Source organism: Camelina sativa, chromosome 14 (assembly GCF_030686135.1).
Source record: "Camelina sativa cultivar CO46 ecotype springtype chromosome 14, ASM3068613v1".
Lineage (NCBI taxonomy): Eukaryota > Viridiplantae > Streptophyta > Magnoliopsida > Brassicales > Brassicaceae > Camelina > Camelina sativa.
In genome coordinates this window covers 16314417-16328744 of record NC_141893.1, presented here as the reverse complement: position 1 = coordinate 16328744, position 14328 = coordinate 16314417, and the positions used below count along the sequence as shown (strand labels likewise).

At 34.8% G+C, this 14328-nt stretch overlaps 2 protein-coding genes and 1 pseudogene across 5 annotated transcripts; all 3 read right to left on the bottom strand.

Moving 5' to 3' along the window:
• Positions 1 to 549: 549 nt before the first annotated feature.
• On the bottom strand, positions 550 to 3417 carry LOC104741838 (ribose-phosphate pyrophosphokinase 2, chloroplastic). 2 transcript variants are annotated; one of them, XR_015580413.1, is made up of 8 exons: positions 2960 to 3377; positions 2363 to 2536; positions 2027 to 2275; positions 1773 to 1916; positions 1509 to 1676; positions 1338 to 1407; positions 1058 to 1235; positions 550 to 955 (listed from the first exon to the last, which is right to left on the bottom strand). XR_015580413.1 is itself a non-coding variant. In XM_010462761.3 (8 exons), exons 1-8 carry the CDS (start codon positions 3104 to 3106, stop codon positions 775 to 777), a joined length of 1215 nt encoding a protein of 404 aa, XP_010461063.1. In that variant the 5' UTR covers positions 3107 to 3417; the 3' UTR covers positions 550 to 774. The 2 variants fall into 2 exon arrangements, 1 of the variants encoding a protein (XP_010461063.1); XM_010462761.3 differs by having other exon boundaries at positions 1058 to 1139; positions 2960 to 3417.
• A 1987-nt stretch (positions 3418 to 5404) lies between these two features.
• On the bottom strand, positions 5405 to 7982 carry LOC104741837 (putative FBD-associated F-box protein At1g32375). Of its 2 annotated transcripts, XM_087485865.1 has the most exons (5): positions 7672 to 7768; positions 7290 to 7548; positions 6173 to 7076; positions 5956 to 6090; positions 5405 to 5862 (listed from the first exon to the last, which is right to left on the bottom strand). In XM_087485865.1, the coding sequence occupies exons 3-5, from the start codon at positions 7004 to 7006 to the stop codon at positions 5587 to 5589; spliced, it is 1245 nt and encodes a 414-aa protein (XP_087341991.1). In that variant the 5' UTR covers positions 7007 to 7076; positions 7290 to 7548; positions 7672 to 7768; the 3' UTR covers positions 5405 to 5586. The 2 variants fall into 2 exon arrangements, with proteins under 2 accessions (XP_087341991.1, XP_010461060.1); XM_010462758.3 differs by having other exon boundaries at positions 7301 to 7982.
• Positions 7983 to 9734: 1752 nt separating this feature from the next.
• On the bottom strand, positions 9735 to 12407 carry LOC147928297 (uncharacterized; annotated as a pseudogene). The gene has a single exon (XR_015581004.1). The product of XR_015581004.1 is annotated as an uncharacterized LOC147928297 (transcript).
• Positions 12408 to 14328: the final 1921 nt, after the last annotated feature.

Genomic DNA, 14328 nt, shown 5'->3' with positions numbered 1-14328 from the left:
CACCAGACCAAGAGACCTTTACTGATGATTTTGTTCCTGCAGAAATGGATCGAGAAGGTAGGCTTGGGGACTCTCAAGATACGGACAGGGTGTCTGAAGTCTGTTGTACGGGCAGATATAGATTGGTTCTAAAATATATAATTGATACATTCAAGGCTGAATCTGTTGAAAGTGGTGAAAAGATGACAATGTTCATCCATCTTTGTCTTGCAATTCTGGTTGTGAAGCATCTAAAGAAGAAGTGAGACCCAGACTTGGAACTCTCCACCGCTCAACGCTTGCTATATCTCCTTTTACTTTATTTTCTTCCCATCTCTAGATGATGAAAATAAGATAGACGCAGCTTTTTAATGTTTGCTCGTCTCAGATATGACAATTTTATTTGCAGCCTTCACAAAACAAAATGAATAAGCAAACCTAAATTTTTTACTAAAAATGTTTTGACTATTTATATATAAAATTTGTAATTATATACATCAATTGTGAAAATTACTATAGAAATTTGTCAATAAATCATCATGAGAAATAATTATGTTTACACAGGTGTAATTGTTTTGAATAATTATTCGAAGTATGATTTTTTTTTAAAATATTATTGATCACAACTCTAAACTAAAAAGAAGAAAAGGCAGAACTCAGACAACTGATGATGTTTGGGTCAGAAAGAGATGCAAAACTGCCAAAACATGGTTAGAAACTGTGAAGAAGAAGAAGACGTAGAACAAAAAAAGAGTTTGGGTAAACCGATCCTAAACCGAACATCAAAAACTAGTATCAAAGGAAAATGCTACTAACGGAGCTATCATCATGGACACGCCAAATGGTCTCACCCAGAAGATTAGCCACCGATAAAATCGTTAACTGCGGGAAGTAATTCTTCTCCGCTACCGGTAATGTGTTCGTCACTATCACTTCTTGCAGCAAACCGCTTGATAACCGCTCTATCGCAGGGGGACTGTCAGATTTGATTCATTCAAGCAAATAGTCTCTCATCAAATGTTTATCTAGAAAAAAAGGAGAACAAGTGTGATGAAATCGAGCTAATATGGATCAAAACCTGAAAACCGCGTGCGTGCAGCAAGCATAAACCTCACGTGCACCCTCCTCATGTAAAAGAGCTGCTCCTTTCACAATGGTTCCTGCAAATAATAAAAATGGTTGTTAGCTATGATGTTTTTGGTCTGCAAATAATGAAATCTTCTCTGTATTGCAATATCTCGACTATGGAATTAAGCCTGCATATGAAAACTACTTTTTAGAGATTGTTGTTGGACTCTTTTGTTGGTAACAAACATATTCATATAGAAACTGAGAGTTTCACAAAGTTTTTAACTAACCAGCAGTATCAATCATGTCATCCACCATAACTGCCACTTTCCCTTTAACATCACCGATTAAGTTCATGACCTGTGGGGAAGAGTATTATTAACACATGTGAGGAACTTGCTTGAAGGTTAGAAACGGAGTAATTTAGAAAAGAAAAAGACAAGGTAAATTAAAAATATTACTTCAGCAACATTGTGACCATGACGCCTTTTATCGACAATGGCGAGTGGCGCATCAGATAATTTCTTAGCAAATGCACGTGCCCTGGCTACTCCACCAACATCAGGAGATACCACTACCAAATCCTCTGAGGAAATTGACTTGCTAGCAAGGTAATCAAGTATCACAGGCTGAAATAGTCACATAATTTGGGTAAGATTTCAAAGGTTGCATAAAAAGGAAGACGCTTCTCTCTCAAAAAACCAAACTTGTGAAATATGAGGTACCTGGCAATACACATGATCCACAGGTATGTCAAAATAACCCATGGACTGTCCTGAATGAAGATCACATGCAAGAACCCGATCTGCACCGGCTTCGGTGATAAGGTTTGCAACCAGTTTGGCAGCAATAGATTCACGCCCTTGTGTCTGGAAGCATCAATACAATACACAAGATGAAATTTCTAGACATACTACTGCATTTACCAATTATGATGACGAATAAAACCTGAACAGAATATCACAAAAAAAGAACCTACCTTTCTATCAGCTCTTGCGTATCCAAAATACGGAATCACAGCAGTTACTTTCTTAGCTGATGCTCTTCGGCAAGCATCCACCATGATCAATAGCTCCATGAGATTCTCATTAGTCGGAGTACAAGTAGGTTGCACCAAGAAGACATCACAACCTCTAACACTCTCTTTCAGCTGAACGTAGATCTCTCCATCAGCAAATCTCTTTATGCTAACCTTCCCAAGTTCCAGACCCATATACCAAGCAATTTCCTTCACAAATTTCCAGAGATTCAGCAAATAAATACTTCACCAAAAGACAACTTGATTAAAAAGACTGACAAAAAAAAAAAAAACTACCTGAGAAAGAACTGGATTAGCAGTACCAGAGAACAACTTGAGCTTTGTATTGTTTCTACTGACTGATTTCTCCAACCGAGAAGAATCAAAGAACTTTGGAATTGTCGTCTCATTGATGATCGGAGCACGAGCATTCCCGTTTCCAACATTCAGCGCCTTGGGCAAATTGCATTTCTAATAAAAAACAAAGGAATTATGAAAACCAAATTCTCAACCACCTCATAGTCTCTTCTCTCTACAAACACAAACTTAACCAAAACATTCATATACAGTTTCCAATCCCCACAGTCACATTCATGCAGCATTCAACACACTAATTACAAAATTCCAGAGTCACATACATGAACAGAGTGAAAGCTAAATAAAAACTCCTCATGAAGCGTTCAACACACAGATTCTCACGTAATTATGCCAATAAAACTCACTGCTAACTCAACTCAATCCACAATATCTCACAGATCAAAAGCATATTAGATTCAACCAACCACTATTTCAATTTTCAAAAAAAATATCAAAATAATTCAAAACAGATACAAGAAACGTAACGTGAATATCGAATTCATATATTAACGGGAGAGAAAATAAAAAACCAGTCACCGCGTAACCAGAAGAAACGCAGATTCGGGAGCGAGACTCAGTGTTCCTGAATAAAATCGAGGAACGAGAGAAGAGAGACGAAGACGACGAGGACATATACGACGGAATCTTAACGGCGGGAGGAGTAGTCAGAGCCAACGACGTCATATTGTAAACAAAATAATACGTCGGAAACACCTGAATACGTCAGACTCCTCGCCGTTAAAAGTTCCGATAGAGACGTGAACTAATCGAAGGAGAATAGGATTTTAGGGTTTCAAAATTTGGAGTGAGAGAACCGAAGAGGGAGATGAAGCTAATGGTGAATTTGGTTCTTCTCCGGGCCGGGGAGGGGAGTGACTCAAGCGGTGCGGCGATGATGGTCTTCTCTCTTTCTCGATTTTTGGAATTTTTCAATTTCTTTTTTGTTGCACAAAACAAAAATTCAATAAATAAAAATATTGTTAAATAACGGTGTCGTTTTTGTTTGATGGCTAAATCGTCTCTACTTGTAGCTTTCAGCTTACGTGTCAGGTAGGGACTATATTATTATTAAAGGAGTCAAAAAGGAGAAATTGTTTTCTATTTTTTAGGGTTTTTTTTCCCTTTCTTTCTTATTTCTTCTGGAATTTTTTAAAAAATATTCGTAAAAATACATTTTAGTAAATCTTAACTTGGAAATTGTATACAAATGGTGTTACTGAATTTAAATTTAATGGGATATTCATACATATTTGATATTGATAAAAAAAAGATTCTTGTATATCTCACAACATGGTAATTTTGTTAAATTTTGTTTTAATTTTCTTAAAGATTGCATGCTGAACTTTTCTTTCTTTCTTAAATACCATTTATAGGAAAGAAGAATATAGAAATAATGATACAATGTAAAAAAAAAATTGAACAACTTTTATCGAAAAAAAACAAACACAAATTTCTATAGAATCTCATACGTCTCTGATTCTTAATGCCACTTGTGTTTCTTAGAAATTTTCATGCCACTTTTAGGATTCCACGAGCCATCACTAATTGTAACAAAATTACTAAAAAGAAAAGAGAAAGGAACAAGTAGACCATTCGTATTTTGGGTTCTTTTCGGCGGGCTATACAAGTAGATGGGGGTCACATCATTAATATTGTCCATTGAAGCAATTGAGAAAGTGCACATTTTTAAAAGGACAAGTCAACAAAAAAAAATCAAAAGTGAAGATGTGATTCTTTCTCCTAAACAAAAAAAAAAAGGGTTACAACTTACAAAAGACTTGTTCAAGAACACTACGAAACATCGTAGAGATGGCTGAAAGGCTTGTTTTTGACACGTCAAATTGAGCATATTATTATTTGTATTATTAACAAAGGGAGTATATGATAATTTTGTCACTTGTTCGAGATAATATAAAGTAAAGCATTAGTAAGTGTACTACTATAATAGGTAAACAAAGACCCAGAGGCAATCAAGCTCATCATTACGGATTACTTTACTAAACGAAAGACCAAAAAATGTCTGTATTCATTAACAACTTTTTAATAGTCCTTCCTTATTTATGAAAAAAAAAACTCTAAAGGTCCTTCGCACGTGTGTTTGTTCATTGACCTCCTAACTTAAATCCTCCACTTGACGCATAGTGTCGTCAGCACTTCCAGCTCATTTTGGTAAGTAGATACTGTATATGGCTCTATCTCAAATTCTTAACTAGTGTGATTATCATACTTTAATTCGACCCCTTCGAAGAACTTGAAAACAAATTTCAACGACTAGGTTTAGTATAATACCAAAGTTATAACAAGGGAACCGATACTGTACTTAGGATGCATGATACTGTACTTATATATAGTTCATTGCTTTTGAGTTTGAAAGCTTTCTATTTCAACTATTGTGTTTGTACCGGGGATTGCACAGTTTAAACAAATAAGATTTAGTGGGAAAGAGTGAGCAAGTTCTTTATTAATCGGGGAAAACGTGAGATCATCACTTAAATAAGTCGAATTAGAGCTTGTTAGTTCACAGACGAACTAGTAAGCTTACAATGACGAACTGAAAACAAGAACGAATTATACGAGAGATAATAGCAGTTTTCGATGCAAAGTATTGCTCTGTGGGTATTGTCCGCGGATCAGGATGATGATCCCAATAAATGCTTTCTCCTTTTATAGGAGACTGTTGACCTAGAAGGAGTCTAGGGTTTCCATCGTAAATTCCCGAGATTGCCCTTTTGCGGGAATTAGTGACTTGCTTCCAATCTTGTCGGGCCGAGAATACAACTAACGAATCTCGTTGGGCCGAGTGGCATGTTGGGCGTAGCCCATATCCAACATATTGTGATTACCATATTTGCCTGATTCGAACCTTTTGAAGAATTTGACAACAAGTTTAAGTAACATTATTATAATGAGGATTAAATTATTAAAAAGCGTCATTCTTCGCATTGTCGAAGAAATATGCAGAGAGAAGCAGAGCTAAAAAGATAAGAACTCAAAAAGGGTTTTAAGAACATGAGAAAACACAATCTAACGTCAGAAGATTAAAACTTGAGCAACATGAGTTTCTTTAAGAAGAGAAAACACCAAGTACTAAGCGCTTCTAACATCTACAAGATTCAGATCAAACACAAAACCAACTTGACTAATGAACAGGACTTGACTAAACTTCAGTTGAATGCAATCTGACATGTAGGTGAACGCCTAGACAACAATGATAACTCCTTGAGAATCTCATATTTTTCCTTGAGGTCAGTGGATTTAGAGGAGATAGTTACCCTCTTTAAACAATTTCCATTTCTCAAGATGAATGCCGCTAGTTCTTTCTCTTCTTCTTTTCCTTCATATTTTACCCATTCGAGAGTTTCAAGACTTGTCAACAGACATTCAGGAACTGCACTCGGTTCATTCCAGCACGGCCGTGATTCAGAACGAAAGGAATGATCCTGAGATAGAAGTAAAGTGTCACCATACTGCTATTGTACTGAAATAATAAATGCTGATCATCAAAGAAACTGAATAATTCAGGTTTAGATCACCTGAATAAGTTTGAGAGCTCGTAATTTAGGGGAATCTCTGAGCATACACATAAGTAGATTTAGCCACTCTGTCTCACATGTGCATAGCGTTAAACTTACAAGACAGTGGAAGACACTACCAACAGGGTAAGCATCCTGCAAAGAGAAAATACGTAATTTGATAACACAAGAATAGAAACAAGTAAACAGCGTAACTTGTAGTTTAAAATCATATTACCTTTGAGAATGGTACACATAAATAGAGACGCTTGACTGAAGAAATTGACCCCAAGAGCTGCTGAGCATTGGCATTATCAAAGCAAACATCTGCCTTCACAATCTTAGTCATATCATTCTCAATAACACAAAACTCACCGCTATTATCAAAAATGTCCAAGCACTCCAAAGAAGGAGTATCTATCACAAACCCGGAATCGGGATCTCCTTTATTGTGCAATACTAAAAACTTTAAAGAAGACACTCTAACATTGAAAATAGTCACATTGTCATCTAGGCATCGTTTCACAACCAAGTCTTCAAGAACAGGACAACTTGATAGAAACGTCTTGATCAGCTCATCACCTGGATACTTCATGGATACTAGACTCAAATTCTTTAGGGATGGAAACGAAAACGAGGATGTAACATCCACAAGAACCGCGTTATTTAGCTTCAGAGTCACAAGCATTCTACAACAGGTATACAAGCTCACCGGAAGTACCACTGAAGAATTATTACTATCAAACTCAACAATCAGCTCGCGCAAACAACGCTTATCTACTGCTTTAATCCACACTCGAATGTCTCCACTACCACATGAGGTTTTACCGAGTTTTAAATGCAAAGTATCTAGAACTGGTGCCTCGTGAAGAGTCAATGACCTGTCTACAAACCGTGAAAACCTTCCATACTCAATATCTTGATAGCTATCATCATACACAAGCTTTGGCACCAACATCCAAAGAAGCTGCCACTGTTTCGACAAAACCATTGTCGCCACGACATCTTTCGCAGGCAGTAAAGACATAATTCTCAAGAGTAACGCTTCAGGCAACTGACTTAATCTATCCATTCTAGTTTTCAGCTTCTACAGATTTAGGTGCCAAGAACAGAACGCAAAACCAAAAAAAAAACAGGAAAGCCTGAAAATAGCCAAAAGGAAAAAGACAGCAATGAGTGTGAAATTCTAAATATTTGTTGATTGTTCTGAAGAAGTATACAAATAACCCACAAACAACGATGCAAGGTCAGAGCAAAACCAGATGAAATACAAAACCCACAAATCGAAAAGAGAAGCAAAGGAAGCCGCTGAAACATGTAAGGAGAAATCATTTCACAGAAAGAAAGCAATTAGCTGAAACCCCACCGGAATTTCACATTCACCGGAGAAGATGAACGTCTTCTTTGTTACTGACAGCAATTCGAAACCCTAAAAGAGAGAGTACTGAAATGTGACCATCCTCGTTCTGAGATTAGAAGAGTTAAATTCTCAGGAGCTCTCTACTCTCTCCACAAATCATTCTGAACACTCTCCTTTGATCTGCTATACTCCTCTACTCTTAATGACATTTTCAATCCTCAAACTTACCCTTACCAAACCGAATTTTAATGGAACTGATTAATTTAAAAAAAAAAAAAAACAAATTCGACCAATGAGAAGGGAAATATTCAACCAATCAAGAAATTCCACGTTACCCATCATCATCATCATCATCAAAAAAAAGAAAAATCAAGCACCTATCCCACGTTCTTCTTCTTCCCGTGATGTTCACCTTGTCCATGACAAATTCAGCCGTTTTTCCACCATTGAAATATATGCTTTAATCTACAGATTAGATCCATTTCTAACGTCTTAATCCATTAAATCATTAAGAAATTCGATGTTTTATTTAAAATTCTCATATTTCAATTAGATTAGATACTACTACTAGTATTAGAAATTAATGGAAATTGGGTGGGTAACATGTTTTCTGGGTTGATTAAGACACTTTAATGGACAGTAGTGGTTGATTCCTAGTGAGTTATAGATAGACTAGTGTTTTTGGTCCGTGAATCAATTTGCAGATTAAGCATAACTAGAAAAACTGAGTATAACGATTACAAGTGGTATAATCGTATAACTGGTACAACTATTATTCTTAAGAAAAAGACAATTTGTACAACCGGTACTTCTTTTACAAGTCATTATATGCTAGTTTAATTTTCATTTTTATTTTTCAGGAAAAACATAAGTTTTATTTAATCTTTGATTCCATTCGTTTTGTACAACTTAGTACAACTAATAATTGTAATGGTACAACTACGACCAATTTAACAAATCTTCATATGCAGTTTTGTAAATTGAAATTAGTTAGAAATTTATAAATTTTCATATGCACTTACTAAATATAACCATTTAACAAATCTTCTTAAATTACATTAGTTAAACAAAATTTATATAATAATCTTCATCAATTACACCTTTGTACAAGAAAGAACTTATATTTTTAAGATGACTTTCTTATTGTTATCCCCATTACATTGTAAAACACAAATAAAACTCTTTCGACAAATATTTTTGCATAAAAACATGGGAAATGTTCCTACAACAATTAAAATCTTGGGTCCAACTAAAAATGTTTTGTTTAAATCTAAGCATAACTGATTATACAACAAAATCTCAAAAAGTACAACTATGTATATGTCGGTACAACTTTAAAACTAGGAACAACTGTGTGTTTTTTTTACGGCGTCACATGTCATGTTTGGCGGCGCCATATGTACACGTGCAGTTTATGACGGCGCCATGTGACCTACGTTTTCCCACAAATTTTGACGAATTTTCTCTAAAAATAAAAAAAAATCATTTTTTCAGTTTTAGTTTTCATTCCAACTTATCCTTATTTACCCACTTATTAGGTTTTGATAATTTGATATTCGATTTCAAATCTACGATTTTGGATTCAGTTTCAATATTGTATTTTTTTTTTGTCAAACCAATATTCCATAATTATATGTTCGATTTAGTATATGAGAATTTGAGATTTGGTTTGAGTTTGTACAACCGGTGGTACAACTAGTACAACTAGGACAACTCGTACAACTAAGATACGAAGTTGTTCCAAGATTTACAAAGTTGTACCATGTTTTACGAAGTTGTACCAAGTTCTCTAAAGTTGTAACTTTTAGTTTCTAAAACTTTTAAGTTCTAAGTTACAAAATCAGCATAGTTATATCAAGTTATACATAGTTGTACACAATTAAGAGATATATGGTTGAATCCCCATTATCTTAGTTTTGTTTCTTCAAAATCAATTGGATTCGGTGACTACTCATCTTTTTCATCAATTATACCGCATCTAAACGAATGTGGTCCCCAAGGTTGCTCAGATTTTTTTGTACAAACCTATAAAACAATTGATTATCTCATAAATCCTGCAATATAAACTAATAGATTCTTAGTTGTACACGATTTTGAGAACAAAGAAAATTCAAAATTCAATCGAAAAGAAGAAACTAGAAACTGATATGAAGTTATATAAATTTGGATTTTATATTGGTTGTGTGAAAGAGGACAATTTCCAGAAAATTCAGAAAAAAAAAAAAAAAACTGTTAATCGTTTGAGACGAAGAAAATGAGGAAGAAAATGAGTTGGGTTTTATATTGTGTGAAAGAGGACAATTTCCAAAAAATTCAGAGAAAAAAAAACTGTTAATCGTTTGAGATGGATTCAACCCAAACACAATGAATTCGGGTAATTGAAGATTCAATTAGATTGGTTGAGTCGTAAATCCTAGAAATTCTTAGGGGTTATGAAGTCTTTCTTTTTTTTTTTTTTTTTTCTTTTGTCACTCAACTTGTTTCATTCATTCAAAATAAAACAAAGATACAAGGATAGTAAGGCTTAAAGCAATATAGAAATACCATACAATGGTAAAAGCAAAAGCTACACAAAGATAGCTATAGTAGTTCGACGAAGGATCGATGAGAGCTTGGAGACCAAAGCTGTGAAGCAGAGTGGTGCAAGTGATAACATGGTTAGTCGAAGAATCATCCACTGGCAGAGCGGTAGACGAAGCAATGGTCACAGTCAATAGACTAAGTGACGTTGACAAGGGTTCCAGAGCCGAGATTCCCACCGGTCCGAGAAAGGAGAGCTGGATTTGCTCAACGGCTAGGAGAAAGGTTGCAATGGTGATTTCGTTAGTGGAGATTGGGGATAAGAAGCTGAGAGATTTATGGTAAACACCGCTCCATGGAGACAGGGTCATAATGCCATTCTTTCTCAAACTTTCAAAATCATGAATCTCAACCTTAAAGCTGTTAGATAAGACTTGCTTGGATTCAATAATCATAGCAAACACAAAGGTAAGGATAGAGAGGTTTCGGTAATCACCGCTCATTAGAGACGGGATCATAATGCCGTTACTCTTCCATCTGTAGACATATCTAGAGTCTAAATGCAACATACCCAAGAGCCCAGAGCATAGATGAATAGATGAAGTACGAGATTTGCAATTGACCAACAAGGTTCGATAAAGACAATTGTAAACCCATTTCAATGATATCGATATAGGACTTTGTCGGAGTCTTCGGCCAGTCAAGTCTCTCTATCGATGAAGCAACGAGAGTAGGTTTAACAAGAGTGCGAGAGATACAGACCTTAGCCAATTAGACTTAGAAGTTGGATCACATCTTTTTGTGGTGGGCCAAGATATGTAAGCATTTGGGCCCAAATGAAGCCAGTCCATTAAGGAAAGGTTGATACAGGGCAAGATCAAGGGTATTGTGGCGAAGCGATGAAACAACGCTTCAGTTTTGAAGATATAGCGCAGCTGAAAAATATGTGATTTTCTCTCTTCGATTTCGACAGCAGATTGATAAGAGGGTAAGGTTGGATGTTGGTCACCGGAGACCGGCTTCGTCCTCTGTCACCGATTTGAGTACAGTTGTCGAATCTCGTCGAGAGCTTGGGTTCTAGAGATGATTGAAAAGGTGTCCAAAAGAAGAGAACAAAGAGATTTATGGAATGGAGCTTAACGGGGAAACCAGTATCCCGACGCCGGCAAGCAAAAGCTTCACCGGCGTCGGAAAGAGGAATCAGAATAGTTTCTTCGATAGTCGTGCCTGGGAGAGAAAAAGTAGTATGAAGTCTTTCTCTTATTTTCTGATTTAAAATAAATCTAAACAAAATTAGATATTAGGAAAGGAGTATTTGAGAATTTTTGATGGAAAGTAGAGAGTTCCCAAAATTAAAACCCCATTAGAATTAGATCCCTGAAATTGGGTGTCTTTATATTTTAATAATAATTAAGAGACCTTTTTTTTTTTCACAAGTGTGTTGTTTTATTAGAAAAGCCAACTTTTACAAGCCAAAATAAAAGGCTAAAAACCTAAAAGCCCAAATAAGGAAATCTTAGACTGAAGGAAAAGCAATATACAGCATATAGTACATGTGACCATTAGAAAACGATTTGGATGACACATGGGAAGTTGAAGAGAAGGGAGTCTCAAACACCAGCATAGTATTGTTACGCTGGAAAACTTCAACTCCGACCAGATTCGCCGGAAAGTTGCTAGAGATCTCAAGCTTCGCCCAGAGAAATAAAGGCGAGATTCCAATTGAGCTTTGATGAGAATATGACTCCACTTGATGCAAATCTTTTTCATCTTCATCTTCAATCAAGCTTTTAATCTTCAAGGAACTTTTGCTAGGATTAATCCATCGAGCATGTCTTTATTATGCAAACATAAGAAACACCAGAAATCAAACCAACCTAAACGATTCCACAAGCGTCGGCAGTGAGAAAGACAAACAATTGTTCTAATTTCATCAAAATCAGACCAAAGACACCAAATTAAACTTCAATCCGCATCTAAAATGTTGATTTTTAAAATGAAAAAAAAAACCCAATAAGCTCAAAGATCAAAATAAACCCTTTAGAAGAAAGGACGAATGAAGAATTACAAATCTAGATCAAAGGAATGAAAAAGAGAAATCAAAGTCAAGCAAACCCGAAGCAGATTAGAATCGAACAAGATCAAAAAGTAAAAACTAAAGCCGACCAAACACTGCTTTATAAGCCAGTCTTTGTCGGAAGAAAAACCAGACATCATCACTTAAAAAGCCAACACATGCCAGAGCCACCAATGCCGGAAATAACACTAACTGAGATTACTGAGTGAGCCAAACAACGCCACTGATATCCAACCAACCACCGCTATGGTAGCCGAAGGTTGTGGATAGAAGCCGAAATTTAACCGGATGCTAGTGATAAGCAAAGCCGACCGATCTCGCTATGAAAGTCGATATTACCGGAGACAAAGCCAGCCACATGTGCTATGGAAGCCACCTATGCCGGAGACAAAGCCAGCCACAAGTGCTATAGAAGCCATCTATGCCGGAATCAAAACGGTGGACTCTCTCTCTAAAAGATTTTTAGAGAGAAGAGAGAGCACCTTAATAATTAAGAAAAAAAAAATTTAGTGAAATTTATCATCATTTTATCCAAATAATATTATTAAATTTCACTAACTTTTTTTGTAATTGTTTTATCCAAATAATATTATTATGTTTAAAAAAATTAAGGATGTAATATCTTTTAAGAGCTTTAATTAGGAAATATTCATTGAAATTAATTATACAATAGATTGATAAAATTATTAATTTCATGATTTAAATAAATATTTTTTAAAATTGTTTTACCCAAATAATATTATTTGGTTAAGAAGATAATATTAATTTTTTTAAGGATGATTTTTGTAATTATAATATTTTTAATCAACGTCCTAATCATGTCCTATTAGCGTCTACATTATGTCACATCATTATTTTTGACAGTTGACTAATGATTAAATTAATTAATGCTAATTTTAACATTATTAATAATAGTTCATATAGTTTATTTGAATTTTATTAACGGTTCAGATTGAAAACTATATTGTTTTGTTGTTTGGATAATAAATATCATTTAAAAATGGTTCGAATTGAAATTTACTCTTTTCCTTAGTTTTGATAATCATTATCAAAATAACCAAAACTAAACGAAATTGCAGCCCTTCCTTATTTAACATATTAAAAGGATTTTAAAATATTTTAAAATGAATAGGCCAGAAATGCTGTGATAACGCCCCCTTATCTGGAAATTCTTATCACCCGCGTCTGTCAACACAACATTTTTCCTAGTTCTCCTAGTATAATGGTACGAGAATCTAGTGCTTGTGTATTGATTAGAGCGAATCATTGTTTATGACTGATAGTTTTGAATGTCCTCGAAGACGTTCTCTCGTTTTTCACCATGTCTACCTAAAATCTTTCTCCTATCATTTTCCCGTTTGTAATCTCTATTTTATTTAGGGGTGTCAATCAGGCTAGCCCGACCCAACCCGGACCGAAACCAGTAAAGTTCGCATATGTTTGAGTCCAGCTCGGTACGATTCGAAATATTTCTGAGCCTATATTTCAAAGCATGGGTTCGGTCTTAATAGAGCTACAAGGTTTTTCGGCTTTTTCGTGCTTATCTTACAGATAAAAAATTCAAACTTATAAGTATTGAAAGGAAATATTTAAAAGTGCACTATAAAACAGATAAATCAAAATTTAAATAACGCATCTACATTCACTAAAAGCAACTTAATTTAAAAGAAAAATATTAAAACTAAATAAAAGTTTTATACTTTAACCAAATAAAACAATATATAATTCATATAAAATATCACAGATAAAAAATTTAAAAGTATAAAGTAAGGTTATTAAGTAGATGTGAAAATTAGAATTAAAGTTTTAAACTTTATTTACAATAAATTATTAATCAAATATTGTAATCAAATAAAAATGTCAATATATATATATATATATATATATTTGTTTAAAGGTTTTTTTGGACCGGTTCCAACATAATCGGCTTAAGCCCAAAAAATCCTATAACTTGGATGGGCTGATCCCGAAAAGTCCAATTTTATTACATATATATTTAAACTTAAACCCCATGTTTTTTCAGGCTGGAGCAGACCAGCCTGCGGACTTAAACGGTAATTGACATTTAAAGTAAAAGTCGTTCATCATCCTCTAATATTATTCCTATGAAATCGAGTATATTATTCCTGGCGACTAACTACCTGAAACTACCCTTCCACTCATGAATCCATACGAGTATTTTGTCCCTAAACTTAGCGTTTTCTTGGTAAGGTGTTCGCCAACTCATTAAACCAGCTTCAGACGAATATACACAAAATGCATATCTTTGGGAAACAATGTTTTTCTTCTAAGTCATGAGTATGAGTTATAGTATTATAAACAAAGGGACTAAGGGAGTGACTATCCGATAAACTGATAATCTTTGTCACTTATTCGAGAAAATATAAAGTAAAGCATTAAGTACTAATAGTATAAACAAAAGACCTAAAAATGTGGA